The sequence below is a fragment of the Manacus vitellinus genome, unplaced genomic scaffold, assembly GCF_001715985.3.
Source record: "Manacus vitellinus isolate BGI_N305 unplaced genomic scaffold, ASM171598v3 scaffold_15_pilon, whole genome shotgun sequence".
In the NCBI taxonomy this organism is placed as follows: domain Eukaryota; kingdom Metazoa; phylum Chordata; class Aves; order Passeriformes; family Pipridae; genus Manacus; species Manacus vitellinus.
The window spans coordinates 15,042,898-15,066,396 of NW_021939122.1; the positions used below are offsets into that span (position 1 = coordinate 15,042,898).

Consider the following 23,499-nt stretch of genomic DNA (forward strand, 5'->3'; position numbering starts at 1 on the left):
TTGTTAGAGGGAAAAAACCATTTTGGTGAAATGCTGTCAAACCATAAGTATTCTTATGTCCAAGACTAAGATCCCTTACTGAGCAATGTGAACTAAAAGCTGATTATTACAATACCTTCGAATTTGCTTTCCTTAAATTAGTGTATTTCATGACAGGGCTTTAACTTTTGCTTGATTTCTGCTCTAGAGTCTAAAATTTGTCCTCAATCTATTTTAACATTCCAAATTTTTATTAAATGTAATAATATTAAGTATGGCTATCCAAATTAGACCAAAGTGTCAGCTTGCCCTCAGTTGACTAAAGAGACATAGGCATCCCTTTTCTTGTTTTCCCTCCCCAGAATTAGCTTTTAAGATGTTTGTTTCAAACACGTAGCTTGCTGTTGTCAAAGTTTTCAGCAGGTGGAAAAATGAAGTGCAGCACATGTTGCTGCAAAAATCCAAGTATTTCTTCGGCTTCAGCAGATGTAGAGTGGGAAGAGTCAAGTAAATGAGAAATTGGTGCGATGAAATGAAATTTTTTGCCATATTTCAAATTTGACATCACTGGTTATGGTCTGAAGCGAAAACAAATGCAAACAGCAATCATGAAGTGAAAACTACTGTCCTGAAGTGTTTGAAGGTTCTGGAGTTATCTTAGTAAAGTTTTCTGGGGCTCTTTTTTTTTTGTTTGTTTTAAGGGAGGGATGTTTTTCTTCCTCAAACTTTTTGTCCTCCTTCTATTGCCTTCTATGCTTTGCCCACTTGTTTTCATGAATAATAAAAAGATGCCCCTGCTACAGACCATTAACTCTTGCTCAATTTTTTCTAGCATTTGCTTTCTTCTGCATGTTAATGGCATTGACCTGTGTGGTTTATGCAGTGCTGGATACAGCAGGTTTGACTATTGGCTCTGGTTGCCTGGAATCACTTGAATGCTGTGTAAGGGAGGGGATACTCACAGTGATGGAGGAGCTACTTAACCACCACCTTTATATTTCCACTTGCCTAGTTTCTAGAAAAGCATCCCAATTTGGGTTAATAAATGCAAGAAATAAGATTATTTATATGTTAACAATCTAAGAAAAATGGAATAATGAAGCTGTTGAGGTTGACTTTTTTCCTGGCTTTTCACATTTGTTCTGTGATATGTAGTAAGTATTGTGGCTACATGATGCCTGCAACTCAATACAGAGTCTGAATTCATAAATATTTTATGATTTATTAAGTCACCAGTTGTGATTATCTGCTGGTCTAATGGGTAGACATCTGACTCTACACATCAGAACTTGCCCAAGCTAGTCCTGCAGACCTGTGGGAAAATCCTTAAAGGATTGTGTCAAAGATACACCACAAGCTTAAAAATAAACATTTACTCCTCAAAAGGCATTTGCTCCATTTCCAAGTTTGTTACTCACTGAGTCATGCTCTAATACACAATACAGTGACCTCATCTTTACTGGATGGAGTTGATGCTGTTGGAATCACATGCATTAATTTCACCTCCATCAGATGCAAAAAACACGAAAACATACACCTGTGTTCCTGCACACAGTTGTTTGGGTTTTTTTTTTTAAACCCAGAAAGGTTTTGCTCAGAACACAGTGTGTTTGTCATTAAAACAGGTGAAACTACTGTATGTAGAGTTGTGCCTGGCTGTGCTTTTAAATTTATGTGTCAATGTCAGTAATGAAGCAGTTCAGTGTAACGTAGTTCTAAACTCTGAGGAAATCCAAATATTTTTTTAAGGTTTAGCAGATAGGCCTTTTATTTCAAACTTTTATTTGCTATAGATTGCTTGCATGCACTTTGCTTGTCATATGTTGCCTTTTTGTGATGACTAAAAATGATTAAAAATAACACTCGGGATTTTGGATTATCTAGGGTGTCAGCTACATAATTTTTATGTATCTTAATTGTTGATTTTATGTCTGAAGGTAATTATTGGTATAAAAACAGACCATAATTTCTCAAAATTTAATACAGTTCATTTACTCTGTGGTGTTTTAAACTTCTGGTCAGCCTGAAATAAGTGTGAGGTATAGATTTTGTACTTGTATTCCATAGCTTGAACTGTCAGAAGAAAATCAGTCAATAAATAAGATGTATTCAGAGAATCTATAAAAGCTTTATCTGAGTTTTTTCAAAATTATTGATCATGTTTTAGATCTGACTGATGAAACTATGGTCCTGTAATACTTTATTTTATATGTGTAATTTTATAGTAACAATAGCTTTTTTTCAGCTTATCCCAATATCTGTCTGATTTTGTTAATCTCTGTGTGGAGGTCATTATCTATAGCTGTACATTAAAGACCTTGATGTTTTGGTTTTCTTGTGTGCTTTTAGGTGAGTTGTGTAACCTCATAACGCTGGATGTAGCGCACAATCAGCTTGAACATCTTCCTGAAGAGATTGGAAGCTGCACGCAGATCACCAACCTTGACTTGCAGCACAATGAGCTCTTGGACCTGCCAGAAACCATAGGTATGTGTAGAGGCTGTAGAAGGGAAAATAAATCACTATTTCAAAATGTTCAGTAAGAGGAATAAATTTAAGAATGAGTATTTGGTTGGTGACTGTAGAGTGACTGGTGTTCAGCTTAAGGCAGCTTTACACTTGAGAGTAAAAGCAAGGTGTGCCTGTTACCTTAAATGTTACCTTAAATTGTCTAAGAGTGAGAATACAAAAAAAAAAAAATCCATCAATTCTAAATCCTAAGGTGTTCTGTGGTTGTAAGAAAATGGCCATTGGTTCTTTGTTCATTCTGTAATAAAACAGCATATAAAGAAATGAAATGCTAGAAGGTTTGTAGTTGAAGTGTAATACTTTGGCAGATAGTTTTAACTAACATCTTTGGCTAAAAAAATAGAACTAAAATCATAAATGTTTTAAATTAATTATGTATATATTATGTTCTTTGGTAGAACATCTAAAAAACCTTCCAAGTCCACAGAATTACCATGCTCTAATGCTACGGAATACATGGGGTTTACCACTTATATTGGGAATAATGGACTAAGCTAAACAGTTTCAGAATCTGACATAGGATGAAGCAACAAAATATGACTTTTGCTGTTTCACTGAGTTTTAGTCACATGGCAGAAAAAGATGGCTGCTGTGATTAAAAAAGACAAAAAACAAAACCATCATGATTTTAAGCTGTCTTTGTCCCCAGAATATACTCAGAAGAATGGATGTTATCAGTTAAACACTATTTAATGTTGAACATCTCATGAATGTACTTGAATGTGTAGTAAAGTGAATGAGCAGAAGCGCGAGGAACCACTTAACGACACTCCAGCTTTTCTTCTAGCAGTTAATTATTGAGTGTGGAGTTACTGTTGCTTTTTGTTGAGAAAGTTTGACCTGAACACAGTTTTACATTGATGATACATCCACTGAAACTAAACTTTTTTCCTGGATTGGTGGTATTTTCAAACTCTGGAGATCCCATTCCATCTGGAATTTGCATCTAACTTACACAATTCATAAGCACAGCCTTTATTTTTGTGGGTATTTTGTAAATCTAATTGAAAGTTGTTTACATAAAATTTATTGTAGTGTTTGTGTTGTATTTAGGAAGCGAGTTCTCTGGATAAACTCCTGATTGTGGGAAAAATTCTCTAAGCAAGTGTGAGATTTCTGTTGTCAGGGCTTAGAGACTACTGTTGTTGATTCTTGTGCATACAGTAGTACAATTTACTAAGTTGTTTAGTCACTGGCAGTCACTGAGCTTCTCAGAGTACCAAAAAAAATCTCAGTTGTAATATGCTGCAAGACTGTGCTTACAGGGGAAAGTCTTTGGGTAGGAGAGGCAGTTGAGTAATTTGTGATGGATACGAAATTGCTCACTATGCAATCAAGATAGTTTCCACTGAACTTTCTTCAGAAAGTTTTTGTAAGCTTAGGTGGTTTCTACTGAATCAGGTTCATACCTGGTTGGACTGGATTTTTGCCTATTTCCTTTGTTTTGTTTTTCCCTTGCATTGTCTTTATAGTGTTTTGAAGTTACTTGTTTTTAAATGTATGTAGTTGTCTATTAACATACTTATCTGAGCTGAATATCAATGCTTTAGAGCTCAATAAACCACCAAAGACAACTGAATGAGGGTAAGAGACAGCAGTGAGCTGTGGTGTCATTAACCTTACACTGGTTCAGTTTTTGCTCCACTGGAAAATATCTCTTGTAAAAAGTACATTAAAAAAAAGTTAAGTATTTAAATGAAAACTTAAAATCAGAAGTCAGCGTTTGTGCTACGCGCAGTTCTTAAACAGAATTTAATACTGAAGGGAAAAACTTTAGGTTCCATCTTAAATGATAAAGATCAGCCTACATTTATGCATGTTGCAGAAAAGGCAGCCGTAGCCAGTTCAGCAACATTGGCTTTATTTCTTAGTCATTGCAGTTTTGGTTCAACATATTAAAGCAAGTTGTGGCATGATTTTAGATTACAGCCTGCTTTGTGGTTAGAATTGTTCAGTGAGAAACTTTGAGTACTGAGAAAAACCCAGCGAGTCACTGGCGCGTGGCCGCCTGCGTGCGCAGCCGTGGGGTGGCCTTTCCAGCTTCTCCATCTCTCACTCCAGTTTCTCTCTTCCCTGCTCATGGATACCTACCTACTCTTTGGCAAAACTGGCTTTTCCTGCTGCATTTACATGCTTCCAGGTTTCAGGATGCTCACAGTATATGTGCTGCTAATGTTTCCCCAGCTCAGTCAGACTGCTGGGGGGTTGCAGACCAGGGACAAAAAAGACCAAGTACATTTGCTCGTTATCAATATTTAATGTTCTGTGAGCCTATGAGCCTCCTGTTATGGACCAGACTTTCCATTACTGCCAGGTCTGTCCCCTCCTCCCCCACTGATACCCGTTTGATGGAGGCCTCTTTTTTTCTTGAGAGGGATGCTTTTTAAAATCACGCTGCTTTAAAAATCAAACAGCCCTTCTCTATTTCTCCCTCCCCACAAAAAGGACTCCTTCCCTCATCTCCCTCTTAAAGTCACTGCTGGACTAACTGTGGTTTTGCCACAGAAAGATTTCTGCATCTGCCAGATGAAAAGAAAAAAGCTTGTTTTCTAACTAGCAAAGTGTACTGAAATGTGCCAGAGCTGAAGGGACGTTGAGAGTGACATGCAGGGGAGTGGCAGGGAAGGGATTATGCATCAGCAATGATTACAGAGGTAGCAGAGCCAATATACCCACTCTGTAAAAATACCAAGTTCTTGTTTCAACTAATGCTGTAGAAGCACACTTTTGTGCAGTAACAAATGTCGATTTTAGATATTAGTTGTCAGGAAGTGACCTAATGTCTTGCTTTATAGATACTGGCTTAATACATTCATATCTGTATTTCTCTTGATTGAAAATTGTAAAGTACTTTTTATATTAGATCACTTCCTGTAAGAAAAATGAGCTTTGTGGAATGGCTTGGCACATTCCAAGACTCTCAAGACTAGAATTAAAATCATAGTGGGATCATAGCTGTTTAGTGTTTTAGTTGCAGATTGTGCCCCCCTGTATTGTGGTGGTTTTTTTTCCTTTTGGGGGGTGGTGGAATTATTATCGTTTATTTACACAGTGTCTTATCTCTGTATACTTAGCTGGCACACTAATATTCCCAAAAGATATATAAAAACAGGTGAAGAACATACCATTTATATTAAAATTATTAATTGGACTTTTGAGACAGAAAACAAATTTTGGGTGGAGTAAAGTGTTTTTTAGGATTATAAGATAGTTTAGATAATTTTGTTCTGCAAATACCGTATTGTGAGTATTTCCTCTTTAAACTTTTAATTTTAACATTCTGTACAAATGTGTTCACAGTTTCATACTTAAAAGAGCAGAAACACTTACTTGAGAAGGAATTACAGCTTTGAAAAAAAATTCTTCCTCTGCTTTGTAATTTTCTAGTTTTGTGTGTTTACATGTGCAGTTTGATTATAGTCAAATGTTCCATACTCACGGACATTTAAGGCAACAAACATTTTAATAAGAAAAAGAATAGTCAGTTGTAAATGTTCCAAAATTATACTTTAAAAGCACAAAAAATTCCATCACTGGGCACACTTTCCATTGTCTGATGTAGCACTGTTCCTAAGAGATGGTTAGGAAAATGAGAGGCATATTTACAGCACTGCACTACACTCCTGCCCTTCGCTGTGGCACATCAGCTCAGAAGCTGAAATCACAATTCTCATGAAAGCAAATATTATGTGGAGTAGCTTTACCTTTTTTGCAAGTTGAAATTGTGCTCCAGACTAGGCTTTTAACAAGTTTATCCCCAGTGTACCTCTGAGAGCACTGGAGTGCTTTTTAAACATACAGTTGATAATACATGAAGCGTTGTTGACCAGAGCCAGACACATGGAATTGGAACAGCTCAGGTTATGCAAAATGTGGTTGAGAGCTCTAAGTCCCTACAAGTAAAGATATTTCTGCAGAAATGTGGATCTGCTTTAAAATGGTATTTTAAATTTGGCAGGCTTAGCAAAAACGGGAGTCTTATTCTGAAATGTCTGAGCACCTGCAGCGCCCTCAGTGCTCAGTTGTGTTCCTACACAACTGATGGGTTTGATGTTATTAATTACCACTGTTCTGATGGAGCAGAGTGCAGAGGCTCCTGCTCCAGCTTTCATGGCAATATCCATATTCTTAACATTTAAGTACATGACCTTGTGCTTTGGTCTGTGAACACTCCGTACTTTGAAGCATTAAGCCTTTTTCCATAGGCTCACATTGGGAGATCTGATCAGCATTCAGTGGTTTGTCTGTGGTTTGTTCTTGGACTGTGCTGTTAATGAAACATCTTTAATTGAATTCTGCTAGTACTGGGCAATTGCAATAAACTCAGCCTTTTTTTAATATGAAAGCAGTGGCTCCCACTGTTATACTCTAATTTTGCTGTTATTATAGGCCTTGGTGGTCTCAAAAGGAAAGAAGCTTCTAGTTCTTTTAGGCTTTAATTCTAGACTTAGTAGGTGTGAAGCAGCAAAATTGACTGCAAAACCGCAAGTGGCAGGAGAGGGCAAGTGGGAAGTGACTGCTCACTGCATCCTCCAAGACTGGAAGGCAGGGATGAGGCAAAGCTGTGGGTTGTTGATCTCACAGTGGTGAAAAGCAGAGCTTGGGATGGGTAGGGAACATCTGGGTCTCGGTGTTCGTACAGGTTGCTGTAGATGATAAAAGCTCACGGGGTGATGTAGCAGTTATGCAGAAGAAAAGTATAACATTTGGGAAATTCTAAATTTTTAATTCTGAAGTTGGGAAGTCACTGAACCACACGCTGCTGAATCTTCCCCCAGCTCTTCAGGAAGTTTTGGGATGTCTTTTCCCCTTTCCTTAGGTTCTTCTCTTGGTATCTGGTGTTTGGCAGCACTTTTTTTTTTAACTGGAGGGAAGATACTAAGTGGAATGCTGGTCTGTGTGCAGTAATTCTTACATTCCTTAACTAGCTAAAATTATGAATGTGTATTTTTGTGTCATACATTTCATATGTTCGCTTTATATAGTAGGGCTGACTTAAAAAATTAAACACATCTTTCACTTGGGAAAGGTTAATGTTTTTACTGCATTGCCAGTTAGGTATAAACTGCTCTTATAATGTGATTTGCATTTATATAAATCTTTAATTTCACATAAAGGCTTTAAATAGTAATTTGAAAAGAGAAAAAAATACTACCAATGAAAAATTAAATAAATTTTGGTTGTTTTGTGTCACTGCTTGCAGGATGACTTAAGTAAAATGCAACACTTCCATTGGTAGCCCAGAATAAGGTCTGGGTCAAATACTTTTGAAGTATTTTGAAGGTCAAATAAGGTCAAATACTTCTCACTCTGTTGCAGTATGAAGTGGTTTTGGTTTTTTGTATAATTTTCAGCTAATTATAACTTCCCTTTTTTGTTTTCATTAATACATCTCCAATGCAAAGCCAGTGCAGTTAAATACATATGTATTGTTTTCTTTAAAGGTTAAGCTGGCTTCTGTTGGCTTATCAATTTCGAGTTTATTGATTCAATGTGTACCTATGAAAATATTTTTTTATGTTGTATTTTGGTTGGATATTCTTCCTGGTAAGATTAGGACGGGGACAGTTTATTTTAGTGAATGTGTGTACCATCACATGGTAATTAGATGCAGAGACCAATGTGTACAGATATATTATAACTGCAGCTCAGCATTTTCAGAATGATTTGTATACTGCAGGAAGAAAAAGCCTATAATCTTATTTTCTTTGTGTGAGAACAAGGCACAAGGGAAAAGTGATTCAAGGGAACACATCAGAATTGAGACAAGCAGGTCTGTGAACTACGTGCATTTTGATGCACGCATATTAAATGAATTTTAAGTTGAATTTTCATTGCTTGGTTTCAGGAACATGTCACTAAGAGTTTATGCTCTGCCTTATGCAGGTGTCGTGTGCGTTGCATGTCAGGGACTTGAACCTCTGTTGCTCAAGTTTTACAAGCATCTTGTGTGCACCTTTCACACATATACAGTCAGCAGTGTTATAGTCTTGAATCAGAGCTGGAAAATAACTGGCTGCTGATATGGTCACACTTTAGCCTTAATCTTGAAATAATGAGGGAAAGCTTGTCTTTGGATGATACTGTTAGACTGAAAATAGAGAGAACTCTGCTCTCTTCAGATGGTGTTTAAACTAGGAGGGGTGATAGAGAGTAATTTTAAATTCATGTTAAATAGCTTTCTAATAGATAACATCTCTATGAGAATTCCTAGAATTCGTGTAGGGAGGATAATGCGCTTTGGTTTGAGCAGGGCAAAAAATGATGGACCCTGCTGACCTTGGTAATTTGTGAGACCTACACTGGCCTCGTATATCAGGAGGTATTGGGGGCTGAAAAGAAAAATCAAAATACGCTAAAAGCCACTTTACTACTAAAACAGTAAAATTAAGTCCAATTGTGTTGTGTTTAACTATACTTTTGCATTTGGAAGAGTATAATTACATTTCATGCTTTGGCTTTAGTAGTTGATAGCAACGATCAGGAGGGTTTCTCTTCTCTTCTGCAGTTTTCCTGAAAAGTGTTTGCCCTCCCAGCCCCATCACCCTTCTGTCACCATTCGTTATTTCTCTAAAGCATCAGCCTGTAGTCAGAGCATATTAAACATTAGGGATGTATGGAGTGTAGAAAGGATTTCATCTCTCTCAGATGATGGTGAGTTTAAATTTTTACAAACCTATAGGCTTCAGTTTAGGAAGGGGTTGCCCCTTGATGAATGATGCACGTGATTTTGTTCTCCTTTCTTCTGCAACAAGATCACTGAGATCCCTTTTGGGGTGTCTTGTTGGACCAGTCACTTAGTGCTATTGCCCTGTTGGACGATGGCAGACTGTCGTCTTTGCTTGTGGAATGCAACTGAAGGTTAAGACACTTTATCTGAAGCCTTTGGTTTTACTCTACAGCTATCAGGGGAACCAGTTTGCTTTCTGATAAGAGATTAGATTAAACATGCCAGCAGCTCCTTTCACCTAAAAATCTGCAAAACACTTAAACAGTTGTCACAGAGTATGGCTGACATCTGGAAAAACTAGTATAGAGTAAGTACAAAGTGTAGTGCAGGCATCTCCTGACTCACAGCTATTTTAGACTAGGAGCACTGCTGCAGTATTTGAATGTAGTGTTTAATCTCTATCCATAGCTGGCCATCTCTAGCCTGTATCTCATATACAATTTGAAATTCTTTTAAGGCCCATAGGTCCCACTTCCTTTGCAATATACTCACTGAAGTTCTTTTTGCTTTTTCTTTCATACTGTCATCTTTATTATTCTCACTACAAGATTAATGCCATGTGGTGTATTAAATTTAATTCATGTATGTTTTGTTTTGTTTTTTTTTTTAAGCGACATCAGGGTTAATTTTTTTAAAAAAACCTTCTAATTAATTTTGGCTGTACATCTTGCTTTCTATTTGTTAAAAATGACACCTGGTGTCTTTTGTATGCAAACCAGCAGTTTCTCTTTGTTAGAAGAAGATCCCTCACTGAATTAAGTGAACGGCACTCTATGAAGTAATGTGTGGTCCTGTAAAACATGTTCTTTAGTAGGTGGCTACTCAGTGCGTGCCAACTTGAGTCAAATAAAAATCTAAGAATATTTATAGAATTTAGACCATCAGAAATACTTAATAGTGCCATGTGTGTAGCAAGTCCTTGCAATTTTCTATTGCGTGATGAGGTTAATTTCTACTTTTGATTATGATCCTGTGGAGTTTTGATGTGCACAGCTCCTGTAAGTCCGGTTTATGTTTTTAATACTATCTGCAGAAGTTTTCTCTAGTGAACAGATTTTTAATTGACCTGATGCTTTTGGTTTATTTAGAAGAAAGCAACCGATCCTGATAGCAAACTAGCTCAGTGAACTAAGTTCTATGAAACAGAGTAATTAGTTTTAGTAATGCTGCAGTAACATTTCACAATAATAATGACCCTTCATCTAAGGATTGGGAATTTGAAGGATTATTTTAACTAGGGGAGGGAAAGGAAGAGGTGTGGTAAACCTCAGAAGAGAACATTTGTCATTCCCTTTAGAAGCACTGGTGGGACTTTGGATTAGGAATTTGTATTTCTTTGTTATCCAACATTCCAGTTCTTTTTTTCTCTTGATTTTGAAATATTCAAAAAAGAGATATATTGTTTCTACTTGGTGAACCACTTTAGGTGGTCTTTCTAAAATGTGTGTTTTTTTAAGTGTGGTTTCCTGCTTTATTTTCAGCCTTCCCTTTGTTTTGGGGTTGGCAAACACCTGTCTTTCCTTTGACTATTATTTCTGAGGTACCTTTAATAAAGAATTTAATTTAAATGATCTATTTAGAGTCCCTTTTATTGTAGTAGAGTCTAATTTAATGTTTCTGGATTTGCATGCTTCCAAGTATTTTTAATTAATTTCTGTGTAAATGAAACAGCTAATCCTGAGAGAGACATTCAGTCACTCCAGTGAAGGGATTGTGAATTCTGTGCTAAGGTTGCTTCAAACCTGAGAGCTTGGCCAAGGGGAGCCTACTGTTGGGTGTTAATACTCTGCTGGTGCGAAAATGGACCGGAAAGAAGGCATCTGTGTGAAACCTGATTCCCAAGAGTGACTGTGCACACCAAAAGTTGAACTAAAACAATTTTTCAGTGACTTTCTTGGGCCTGGTGTGAGTTTAGGGCTTAGTCAGGCTTGACTATCTTATTTTTAGAAGTACCAATGAATAAGGCAGGTGAGTTTACAAGGCTTTTTGTAATGAGCTCTCTAAGAAAACAAGTTGGAAGGGGTTTTACTTGCTGCTTTTCCTGCTAGTAGCTGCTTTTGGCTTGTGGTTATCAAACTGTCATGTTGATGAACATCTAGTTCTGTGTTTTCTGAGTCACTGCCTGCAAGAGGATGTTTTAAAGGAGCTGCTGAGGTATGGCTTCAGTGACAAAAGTACATCTGCAAATGATCCTGATGACAGTCTGACTGAGTTGATGATGATCAGTTGTTGCCTTCCATGCCTTTTTTCTTAGCCTTAATCTGACAGCAGAGTACCTAATGTGCTGCCATCCCAGAAACCAGTAGCTGAACTGGAAATGATAGAGATGAGTGCAGGCACTGTAAAGTAGCTCCAAATATGAGTATCAGCTAGGTAACCCTGAGCTCAGGGAGCTGGAAATGGGATCACTTGATGCACAAGGTGTGCTATTTAGCAACTTGTGACAGCCTCTGTTGTAAACTAGAGTTTGTCACTTGGTCTTTGTGTTATCCAGCTGACCAGCAGCTGGCCTGTGGACCATGGAGCCAAAGATTAACATCATTATTCCAAGCATTCATTTAAAAAAAAAAGTAAACTTCAACATACTGAACAGAGGGAAGAGTTCCAAGGGTCATCCTGTTTTGTGAAGACAAGACTAACATTTGTCTTGTCCAACCTGTGAAGATTAAAACTGATAAGGGTTTTTCACTTCATTCACAATGAGGTGTGAGTATAAACTCTGAGGATGAAAAAATACAAATCTTGTTGACAGAAGACTAAATGGCAATAAATTGGCTATAAATAAATTTTGGCTTGAAATGAGAAGGTGACCTGTGCTGCCTCCATCAGCTGGGTGCAGGACAGGCCTTCCAGGAGCAGCGGGAGAGGTGCTACTTGATGAAGCTTCAGCTGAAATCTTACTGGTTTTGTTCTCAGGAATTAACTGTATTTAGTGCTGCGGTGTGTAAAATAGTCAGGAGGAATGTGGTACATGCAGGATGTGTCTTCTGTTATGCCTTTGCATGCCTTTCCCATGGAGGAGAAAGATAACTAGTAGAGAAACAGTGATAAAGTTCCATTAAGAAATGCTACTTATGATAAGAAAAAAATTACTGGGAGCTGCTATTTATGCCTCCTTTTTGATAATGTCATGAGGATAGCCAGCGTGTGTCATTCTCTCCTGGAAAATTATGGTACATTTTGACTTTCTCTAATGGCTGCCTTGTTTAATTTTTCTGAAATGCCACATTGCTGGTAGGAAGGGATCCATATACATACAACCTGTGCTCACAATCTGGGAACTGGCATAGCAGTGCTGTATTGCTAAGCAACAGTTGGCATCATGCTGTCTACTTCCCTGCTCATTCTTTTTGCCTGAAAAAAAGCGGATCAGCATCTAGCTCAAAGTTTAAATAGTGAAAAACAATAGTAGGTTGATGTCTTATTTTGTGTAAAGTTTGCTATTACTTTTTTAGTAAAACATTAAATAACGATTCAGAGAAATACAGTCAGGATGTGTTCATCCCTAGGATGGAAAATCCTGGTGATCTTGGTACCTTGCAATAGGATGTTTGTTGTGTGAAATGAGGCCAGTTTTCTATTCAGCTGGGAATGCCAGATCTCACAAATATGGCATGAAATAGCTAAGTTATGTACCAATGTGTATCTTCATACTAGTGGATTTTAGCATCAGAATAGGTCTTTATTCTCTTTAGGACATATAGGCATTGTAGGATTTAACATGAAAAGATGAAAGTTTGTGCATTGGAGAGCAATATTGATAGCTCTGGATTTTAAATGTGGGGTTTTTTGGATTAAGTGAGGATTTTCTTTGTCGCTTCTGCAAAAGTTAATTGCATAGAAAAAAAGCACTTAAAGAAATATAAATAAAAATCCTAATAGGAGATACTACTAGTTAAGTAATGCTGGGTGGCTACCTGGTTTGACTTTAGTTATTGATGGTACTAAGTAAAATTTGTTGCCAAGCTTGTTAGCTGACTGTCAGATATGCACTGAAAATTTATCCTCTTTTCTTTCTTGATTTGTAAGATGTAGATAACTTTTGTGCTATATAAGGGTTTTTGTGGGGTTTGGGTCTCCCCTCCTGCCAGTATTTTGGGGGGGGAGGAGGTGTTAGGTTTTTTTGTTGTGTTGTGTTTGTTTTTTTTTTTTTACTTTCACTGCTCTTGTGACTCTTCATTTTGGTAACTACAGCGAATCATACAGCATTCCCAATTTCCAGTTTTTATTAACTACATTCCCAGCTATTTGTTGATGTAGGGGCATTTTTAGAGTATATTTTGACCAAGCTCAGGAAAGAGATATTTTGCTACTTGCTTTGTTGAAAATTTTCCTCTGTCTAGCAGACATACACTACATTTACTTCTTCCTTTGCTGTGTTCCAGTAACCTTTGTATAAGTACATATGCGTAGACATTCATACAGCCTTCATTTAATGAGTAGTTAGACTGTACATGTTAAGATCCTTCATATTTCAAAATTATCTCTGGTTTTTCGTGCTGCTGTTTGTTAAATCTTATGTTTATTTTCTGATGTGTCTGTCTGGTACTTCAATTTGCAGAACAAACTTGCTGTGCCATGAGTGGTTGTAAAAGTGAGTGTAAAATAGCAAATGTTTTGCAAGGAACTGATAGTGTGAACGTTTTCCCAAGCTCCAGTGGTGTGAATTACACATTACAGATGAGTTACAAATTACAGACACCTTTTCTGACTGTAGGGATGAGCCAGAAGACAAGTTTCTTTGTACTATTTGCCAGCTGACTTTTCAGTGAAGTTCAAGGTCTTATTACCTGCAGGAGAGGCTAAATGCCCCAGTACCCTGTAGTTCAACAACATCCTTAAGCAGTTGATTTTGCTCTTTAGTACCTCTTAGATGAAGTTAGAGCTGGGGCTAAAGGGAGCTTCAGATGGGAAATTTTCAAGTTGGTATTTTTTCCTGACACAAAGACATATCAACCAGGACTATCAGCCTGGCAATGTTTAAAAATATTTTTACGGGCATATTGTCCAGATTTTTGCAGACTTCCTCCAGACTTTCCCTTCAGTATCACTCAGAAAACCTGAAAGTTTTGGGATTTTTCCTATCACTTTTTAAAAGCTTTGTTGCTACTGGAGAATGGTAAAGTTTTTTTTTTTTTGTTTTGGTTTTTTTTTTTCCCCCTGTAGAGGACATTGTTTTGCCAGGACCTGAACTGTATGATGTATGCCCAAGTTCTGGTAATATGAGTCATGGCATTGAATGATACTATCCATAATTGGAAAAAGTAATTTTGGAGACATCTGGAAAATGATAGCCTGTTTTGTTGGTAGAAGGATCAGGATAGAAGGACTTCTACAATAGTACATAAGCCTTGCTTGGTTACTGTATTATGCACAACTTCAGAAGAATATTTAATATGCACAATCTACTTCTGCATGGTTGACTTCAGCATTGGAAAGCACTGGAATCGATGTATCTCTTGTTTTGGGATAATAGTTCCCTTTTGCCATATGAAATTTTGAAGTGTAGAGTGTGAAACAACAGAAGAATCAGAAGTCAAACCTTATTCCATGCCTCTGTGTGGTTCTAACAATATATTAATACCTGTTTTCTACCTGTAGGAAATCTGTCCAGTCTAAGTCGCCTTGGCCTGAGGTACAATAGGCTGTCAGCAATTCCGAAGTCTTTAGCAAAATGCAGTGAACTTGATGAACTGAACTTGGAGAACAACAACATTTCTACTTTGCCAGAGGTGAGAATTAGAAGGAGTGGACCAGGGAGGGAATGCTGCTGTAGGGCATCGGTGTTTTGTAAGGGGAGTGGAACACGTGAAGTGATTTTGTCTTGCATCCTAACTTTGAGGAATACCCCTTGTTTTAATCTACACGTGTGTAATGTGAATTATTGCAATTCTGTACATATTAGGTATATCATATTAGTATGGAAGAACTAATGTCATACAACTTCAGTCAAAACTGGGAGCAACATGAGATTGTATTTGCTGTCCTGTCTCTTTAGAGAACCTTAAGTAATGAGTCCAGTTTCCCCCAGTTCAGCTACATAAGTGTTTCTTAGTGTTTCTGTTTTATGAAGCATTAGTGCCTGAAAATAATTACTCTGATAACAGAAAAAAAGATCGATGTGATTGTTTCTTATCTTGGATATTTATTCCATTTCTTTAGAACCTTTTAAAATGAAGATTTCAGGACACAACATAAAGTTTATAGTCTCTTCTGTTTTAATGATGATCCAAACTGCTTTCTTAAACTATCATTTCCACACCCCAAAATTGTATAAATTACTATTATAAAATGAGTTAAAAGGTTGTCTAAAGATGGGTATATGGAACTATATAGAAGAAAAAAAATAAAATGCATTTGGAGTTAGGCAAAGTACTTATAGTAATGAATTGCAGTGAGTGACTACTTTCTTTCAGATATGTTTCTGAACTCTGCAATGATAGACTGAAAACAGAGAATTTAATAAGTATTTGGGCAACACTATAATTTAAGAAAATGCTGCTGAGTGAAAGCGACCAGGGCTTTTAAGATGAGAACTGAGCTAGCCCACCCCACCCAGAGGTGTTATAAAAACAACTATGGCATAATTACAGAAAGCTAATGTGAGGGAAGATTACTTCCCTTCAGTCATAGTACAAACCTCTTTGTGACTGTGCTGCCTTCTTCAGGTATATTTGCCAACAATATGTTAACACTTAAGCTGCTACCTTGCACAAGTACATAGTTTATACTGTAATCTGTTCAAAATAAAACATGCTGTGCTATAATACAAAGAACTGTACTTGTAGAAGAAATTTCTAAATTTCAAAACATAGCTGAAGCTGCTGACACAATGACTAATAAATATTTTATCTTAAAAGGACGGGTGGGGAGAAGTCAGCACTGCCACAGCTCTCATAGATGTAAGAGCATTGTTCTCTTTGTACTGCCAAAGCTCCCTTGCTTCTCTTCAAATGTGTTTAATTACTCTAGGCTATTACAGTGTATTAGCTAACATATTTTTGATATTTTTTTGGTATGCAAGCAGACTTCAGAAATGGCTTTTTGAAATGCCAAGATCCATTTGAAGCAATAAAGTGTGTTAGTAACAGAGCTCAGGGACTGCCTAACCCTAGGACAAAGAATATCTGTTAATTAAAGTATAGGTAGAAGCAATATTTCCTTATCAAAGATTATACTAGCTAATGATTAGGTTAGATTAATACTGATTTGAAAATCCATTATTTTTTCTGTAGGGGGAAAAGTGTTTCACTGATACTTGCTGAGGTGCCCCCAGTGTCTAAAGTTTTAGCCATGACATATAGACAAGTCCATATTTGATCCTGTTTCATTTACAATAATGTTAATAAACTATTTATAAAAGTAGCCAAAGCTTTCCTGGTGGAACAGCAAATCCATGTTTTACACTGAATATAGCACTCAAATTGCAATCCAGCAATACTGACATTAGGAATATGGTTGGAATCATTATCTTGTTACCACTCGTTCCTGATTGCAGATGTTGCATTATTTATGGTATGTAATGCCATGCATAAATCTCCAATTTCTGTAATACTTAATCAAATAGGGCTGAATTCAAGTTGGTGTAGTAATAAGCAAAGGTGGCACTTCAGCAGTAATTTATATCTCATTATTCAGCTCCACAGTTCCAGCAACGTGCTTGGCACGTAACTGACAGATAAACTGAGATATGTACTGCTGAGATTTCAGAATCTAATTAAACTCTGAAGAGAAATTAAACTCTGGATTCAATGGACAACCAGAGTAACTCCAGGCTTCTTGCTTTTCATTTCTTAAGGGGGAAAGGAAAAAAAAAGATGGAGTACTAAATACTTAGGAATATTTTATAAACTGGAAAAAAACATGGAGTTTCCAAACCCTTCCCATTCTTTTTGTCTGTTCTGTCTGATTATCTGAAACTGTTACGGCCCAGCCTGATAAGAAGCTTCTACCAGTTGTGATCACAATACGGATTTTTATTAAATTAACAAAGATTTGCACTGGAAGTGTCAAAGGCCTGTTGTGGAAGCCAGTGCATGAGGCTGATACATCTTTGGGCCCCACTCTCAGCTGTGGTGTCAGAACTGGGTGAGCAGCAGGCGGGCAGCGTTGGCCGGAGCTGGGACTGCTGCTCAGGATGGACACGCTGTCCCTGCACTCCTGTAGCAATGTGTCATTACAAAGATTACTTTCAGAGGATAAAAGAGTTCCAAAATCTCCTAAACTCGTGATTTTAAATGTGGTACTTTTTTTGTTTGTTTTTTAATGTTTCTGTCAATATGCAGGGAGGAAGGGGGAAATAAGGTAATGGCTGATGACTGTGAGCAGAGATTGTTGCTGATGGAAGTTTTATCAAATTTAACGCTGGTTTGTGTGTTGCAACACTTACTTAGGGGATGGAATTGAGGGGGGAAAAACATTTCTAATTAGACCCATAAGGGAAGCGAGATGTATTCAAATAAATCTGTCCTAAGTTCCTGGGTGGTTTTCTTCTTTCTACAGGGTCTTTTATCCAGCCTTGTCAAACTGACTAGTTTAACACTGGCCAGGAACTGCTTCCAGTCCTATCCTGTGGGTGGCCCGTCCCAGTTCTCCACAATCTACTCTCTCAATATGGAGCACAACCGCATCAATAAAATCCCCTTTGGAATTTTCTCTAGAGCTAAAGTATTAAGTAAGCTGAACATGAAGGTGAGGCACAGAAACATGCTACTGTGTAAAATCAATGAGGAACACTGTTTGCTGCTCCATGAATTCTGGCAGACTTAATGATATAAGGAATGAATTTATCACACTGAACTGGATGCTGCTGCTGTCACATACAGAAACAATTCTGTATGAGTTAAAAATTGTGCTATCAAGATGTTATTAATTTGTCTTTATGCTTTTTAGTTAAGATTTTGTCACATTTGCTTGAGTTTGAACAATGAAAATAAGAAAGTTGGTTGCAAGGTTCTTGAGTATTCATGTGGGACACAGGCATGTAGATAAGTTTATTTCTCCCTCACACACTGTTACAGTTTAAATTACAAATGAAATTATGTAAATTTTTTTTTATGTATTCTTTCAAAACCTAAGTTTAGAGACTTTGTGCAGTAGTTGTACAGCACAGCAAAAGAACTTTTTAAGTGTGCTATATGGAGTGAAGAGAAGTAGGGAAAAGAAATGGTGTTTTTCTATGAATAGATTTATTTCAAGTTCTTAAATTATTTTAAAAAAGAAATGTTTGAGCAGTAGCTAAGATCAGCTACTGTTTTAGAATATAGTTTGACACAAATGGAAGCCCAATTTGCATTGACTGGTTTTTATCATATACTCATTTGTTTATGAGGACTTTGTGTGAGCATTTTTTTTAAAGATTTTGTGATGTCTGGTCTAGATCAAGTATTACAGCAACATTTTGAGCAGTAAGATGTTCAGATTAATTTTAGATGCTTTTACTCTGAGCCATTAAAGTATAGGGTTTTTTTCTGGTGGGGGGAGAGAGTCTTCTTTTTTTTTTCCTCTCTCTTGGTTATGATGGTATTTTTTGGTTGTAGTGTTTTTTCTTTTGATGGGTTTGTTTGGATTTTTTTTTTTTAACTCCCTATATTTTTAGGATTCAAGCATTGCCGATAGCACCTTTGTAACTTATGGAGAATTTTCTGTTCTTTCTCCCCCCTCCTCCATTGTATTCAGCAAAAATAGGACAAAAATTGTTTTAACCACTGGGATGCGTAAGATCTTGAGAACAATTTACTTTTAATTTTTCTACTTCAGTCCATATCAGTGAGAGCGAGTCAGATCTGTAGCTCTAGGTTGGTACTACTTATGTTTGGAGGAATTTGAAAAAAACCTGGCCAATTATCAATGTATTCTTCTGATTTAATTATCGACTATTTGTTGTTGTTATGAAGTATTTTTGTAAGCAGCTTGTTTAATCTCTTGCCAGCTTCTTGCAAGCACAGACCCTAAGTGTTTGATATGTTAAATCACAGGACAATCAGCTGACCTCTCTCCCCTTGGACTTCGGGACTTGGACTAGTATGGTAGAACTGAACTTAGCGACTAATCAGCTCACAAAAATCCCTGAGGATGTATCTGGGCTTGTTTCTCTTGAGGTGAGAAGAGTGTAAACTAACAGCTAAGTGAATCCTTCAAAATAGGCATTTTTTGCTTCAGGTTTAAGTTATATTATTTTTGGGTCAAATAAAACCAAATAAATGTGTATGTGTGCTACTTAATCTGCTGTTGCATCTGTTTATGGCTTTCTTCAACAGCTTTTTGAATGTTGTTCTTTAAGCTCTAGATGAGTGTCTGTGCACAAACAACTAGGCACAGATGTATTTTTAGCTATGTAGAAGGAAAATCTTTCTCAACAGAAAGTTAGTTTCATAAATGCAGTGGCACTGAACTTGGTTCAATTCCTGGAGACCATCATGGAAGCAGCAGGGATCAGAAAAACATAATTAAATAGTCTATGGCCAGAGGTGTCTTAAATGTAGTGCTGTGAACCTTGTAGGCAGCCGGGTGGGAATTCTCAGCCTTTGAGGGGGGAAAAACTTGTAGGCTGAAGCCGTGAACTAAACCTGTTGTGTCCCCTTGTCCTGTTTCCCAAGGTACCGTCAGCAGAGACAAATTAGTTGCCTTGGAGGGACATAAAGGTAGAGGTACTTGTTTGGGCAGTTGAGGGGACTTTGTAGCCTCTATGAGTTGCTGGGAAAAATCTGGTAAAGAACAATAGCAAATGGCATATTTGAAATTGTGATTTTTCCAATGTGACTTCAGCTGTGAATGATTAATTATTCCTGTAATCTGGGGCAAAATTTATATGACAGAGTAACAGCTATTTAGTGGGCCAGTTCCCTTTTAAGTTAAGGCTGTGGTTGATGTGATTGGGAAGTTAGTAACCTAAAACTGGATTTGCTGGTGGTCTGTCTACTGCTGAAGCTGGTGAGCTGCACGGTCTGCAGATCCATTGCCACTGTTTTTCTCTGTAATTAAAGAACCAAATACAAAGAGCTATTTGGGCAGTGTTTACACAAAAGGGAAGGTTCCCACAGCAGTGCTAAGTCAGCTGCTTTGCACGTAGGTAATATTTTCTGTTCCTGCCTTTGTTTTTTGTACGTGATTAAAACATTACTATTCTTACCATTTTGTGTATATCGTAGTGCATAAAGGAAGGTCACTGAAATACTGCTTGTGCTAATGCTTTGGCTTTTTTTCATTTTGATTTTCACTTTGATTTTAACCTTGGTTTTGTTCTGTTCCTGCCTTTGGTGTTTCCATGTTACATGAAGCCAGTGAGAGTTGGGACAGGCATTTACAACCTTGGCTGGTTGTGTGTGGCTGGGATCAGGGTCCACACTGGCTGCTCTGTCACATGCTCTTGTTTCAATGTGCCTTCTTAAATAACTACATATTAGCATTGTTTAATCAGTAATTAATTACCTGACTACTCGTTGTGCTGAGGCTTGATGACTTTTAAGAACTACAGGACTTCTTTGGAGAAAAAATGGTATATTAGTGTAACCTCCTGTTAACTTGCCTGTGGAATAATGAATAACTCTGTTAATTGACATCGTAAATAGGGACACATTTCTTGAACCTGGGATATTTATACTTCAACTTAGAAAGGACGATGAAAACAAGAGGATAGCATTGTAGTAGGGGTGGGTGTGTGATAGGAGACTATTTTGGAAAACCAGGGGGTACCTGTGTTGTGCTGATGTTCTGCTTAGGTGCTCCCTTCTGTATGTTTATTTGCTGCTGCTCCTAACCAAAGGGACATGGGGAGAAGAGGAAGTACTAAGCTTTTTAAGGTCTTGGCAAGCACAGCAAATAATATAAAACACGACTATGAGATAGCTATAAGGAAGCTTAACAAAATGATAGGCAAGTCCAGGAAGAAGTTGTTTTTCTTTGGTCATTTGAAGAAATAGGGTAATTTTTGTTTTTGCTTTTCATTTATTATTACATATAATAATATTTGAAAGAAGTATGCCCTAAGTGTATGTATTTGTATCATTAAAGACTTTAAAAAATTATTATGTTAAATCACTGACTTGTTGTTGGTTGTTTGTTTTGGTTTGGTTTTTTTTTTAAATTTTCATTACTTCCATATAATGTAAGTGTAGGCTAATGTTGGATTTCATTGCTTGAAAATATAAAAAGATTGTGTCTTAACCTGTTACTTACTTACTTACTATGTTGCTGAAATTCTCTGTGTTTGGGTTTCTTTTTTTTTTTTTTTAGGTTCTTATCTTGTCAAACAATCTCCTAAAGAAACTTCCCCATGGAATTGGAAATCTACGGAAACTCCGAGAGTTAGATCTAGAGGAAAACAAACTGGAATCCTTGCCAAATGAAATAGCTTACCTCAAGGATCTGCAGGTGAAACAATAATTAGTCGTGATAAACATCTTACGTCCTTTATTTACACCATGCTGATTTAATTGCAGCTATTTGAGACTGGACATAGAACCAAAAGTTAAGAATCTTGTGCAGCTTCACCCACAACGAGTCCCCACTGATTGTTCCCCAGCTTTATTAGTTAATATTGAACAAACAATTTTTGAAGCTTTTAACTGTTGTACCATAACTATGGTACCACCACAGGAATAGCCCCTGATTTCAGTTATGCTCATGAAATCTTTTATGCTTAGGTGTGTCTTATTATCCACTATTTTATTTTTGTTTAGTGATGCCTAATAGAGGTTTGAAATGATGTTGAATGGTTGAAATTTTTCTTGTTCAAATGCAGGAGAGTAGAACCCATCCATTTATCAGCTTTATATCTTGTTACTTGCTGTCATTCCAAGCATAAGTCCTTAAGTTAATTTTTATAAATGTGTTTTTCCCTTAGAAATTGGTTCTGACTAACAATCAGCTGACCACCCTTCCCAGAGGTATCGGTCACCTTACCAATCTGACGCACCTTGGGCTCGGAGAGAATCTTCTCACACATCTTCCTGAGGAAATTGGTAAGATCCCTTTTTCTGGTTTGGTGCAGCATGCCTGAGCCAAAGCACTTATGATAGGCATCTACTCTGCTCATAAGTAAAAGCCACAAAATTCATTTGAAACTTCTAAATATGCACAACCTGATGTGGAGCATGTACCACAGGAACAGCACTGGAGTGTATGATCTTTATCTTCCTTCACTGTAGTGAAAAGGTTTCTCTGTTTTTCTCAGTTCTGCTGCAGAAAGCTGCTGAACACACACTAACTTGTAATGTATTCCTTTTTTCTCCAAATTCTCCCACAATTTTTTTGTATTATCCATCACTCAACTTCATGAATCTATTCTTGGAAAGAGAAAGGAAATGTGCTGATCCTACTCTCATGCCATGATGTAAACAAAAACCTTATGTAAGGTGTAGACAGCTGAAGCAGATGTTTCTGCTGGAAGTACCTCTGCACATGCTTTTGTTTATAGGCCATCATATCGTTCTTCACCTTGATGAGTTAAGAAGAGGAAGTGGAGGAAATCTACAGAAAGAAAGGAAGGAATAGGATTTTTTTTTTTTTTTGGTCTACCTGAGACATTCAGACTTGATGGGTTCAGAGCATCTGAAACTGAGAGCCCACATTTGTTTTATAATTAGTGTCCAGGATATACGGCCAGAGTATGATTCTGAGCATCCAGTAGATGTTCAAATCTTACAGTTAATTTATTCCGGAGGAAAAAATGATGGGGCAAGCTACACAAAGCAAAATGTGGTCAGAAACAGCAGATGAGGAAGGCATGCTCTGTCTCTCCCAGAGTCTTTAGTGAAGAGCCATTACAGCGTCTGCTCATCTTGTATATGCCTAAATGTGAGAAAAGCGTAAAACTGTCTAAACCTGATGTAAACTAATGTAGTTCATAATTTAGTGGAGAGATTTTGGATGCTGTGAAAATGAACTATGTAATTAAAATCAGTAAGCACATTTTAAATACTATTGTAGGAGCACAGTTTGGTTATTAAAGCTGGTTGTCTCCAAGGATTAGAGAATAGTTAACTATTTTCAGATGTGACTGCTTCATGTATTTTGCTATGAACTATTTCTCATTATTTCTTCTATAGCTTTTCCTTTTTGTAGATTTTCCATGCCATGATTCCTGGCTACTGCTTTCTCCTGCGAAAGATTAAAGTCTCTTAGGTTACAGGAGATGTTTATGGTATATAAGATTGGAAAATGTTTTAAGGAGGGCTCCTATGTTTTTCAAAGGATGAATGGAAGACTTAAGAATGAAGAAATTGCTCTATTTTCCAGCTTCTGGCTAATTTGTATTGCAG

The 23,499-nt window shown here is 37.1% G+C and overlaps 1 protein-coding gene across 2 annotated transcripts in view; it reads left to right on the top strand.

Moving 5' to 3' along the window:
* The window catches only part of SHOC2 (SHOC2 leucine rich repeat scaffold protein), a 64,777-nt gene that overhangs the window by 36,151 nt on the left and 5,127 nt on the right, over nucleotides 1-23,499 (top strand). For both annotated transcript variants that reach the window (XM_008926343.3, XM_018069308.2), the window contains exons 3-8: nucleotides 2,329-2,466; nucleotides 14,840-14,970; nucleotides 17,741-17,929; nucleotides 19,216-19,338; nucleotides 21,473-21,610; nucleotides 22,083-22,200. In XM_008926343.3, coding sequence (XP_008924591.1) covers nucleotides 2,329-2,466; nucleotides 14,840-14,970; nucleotides 17,741-17,929; nucleotides 19,216-19,338; nucleotides 21,473-21,610; nucleotides 22,083-22,200 — 837 coding nt within the window. The remainder of the gene's footprint in view (nucleotides 1-2,328; nucleotides 2,467-14,839; nucleotides 14,971-17,740; nucleotides 17,930-19,215; nucleotides 19,339-21,472; nucleotides 21,611-22,082; nucleotides 22,201-23,499) is intronic.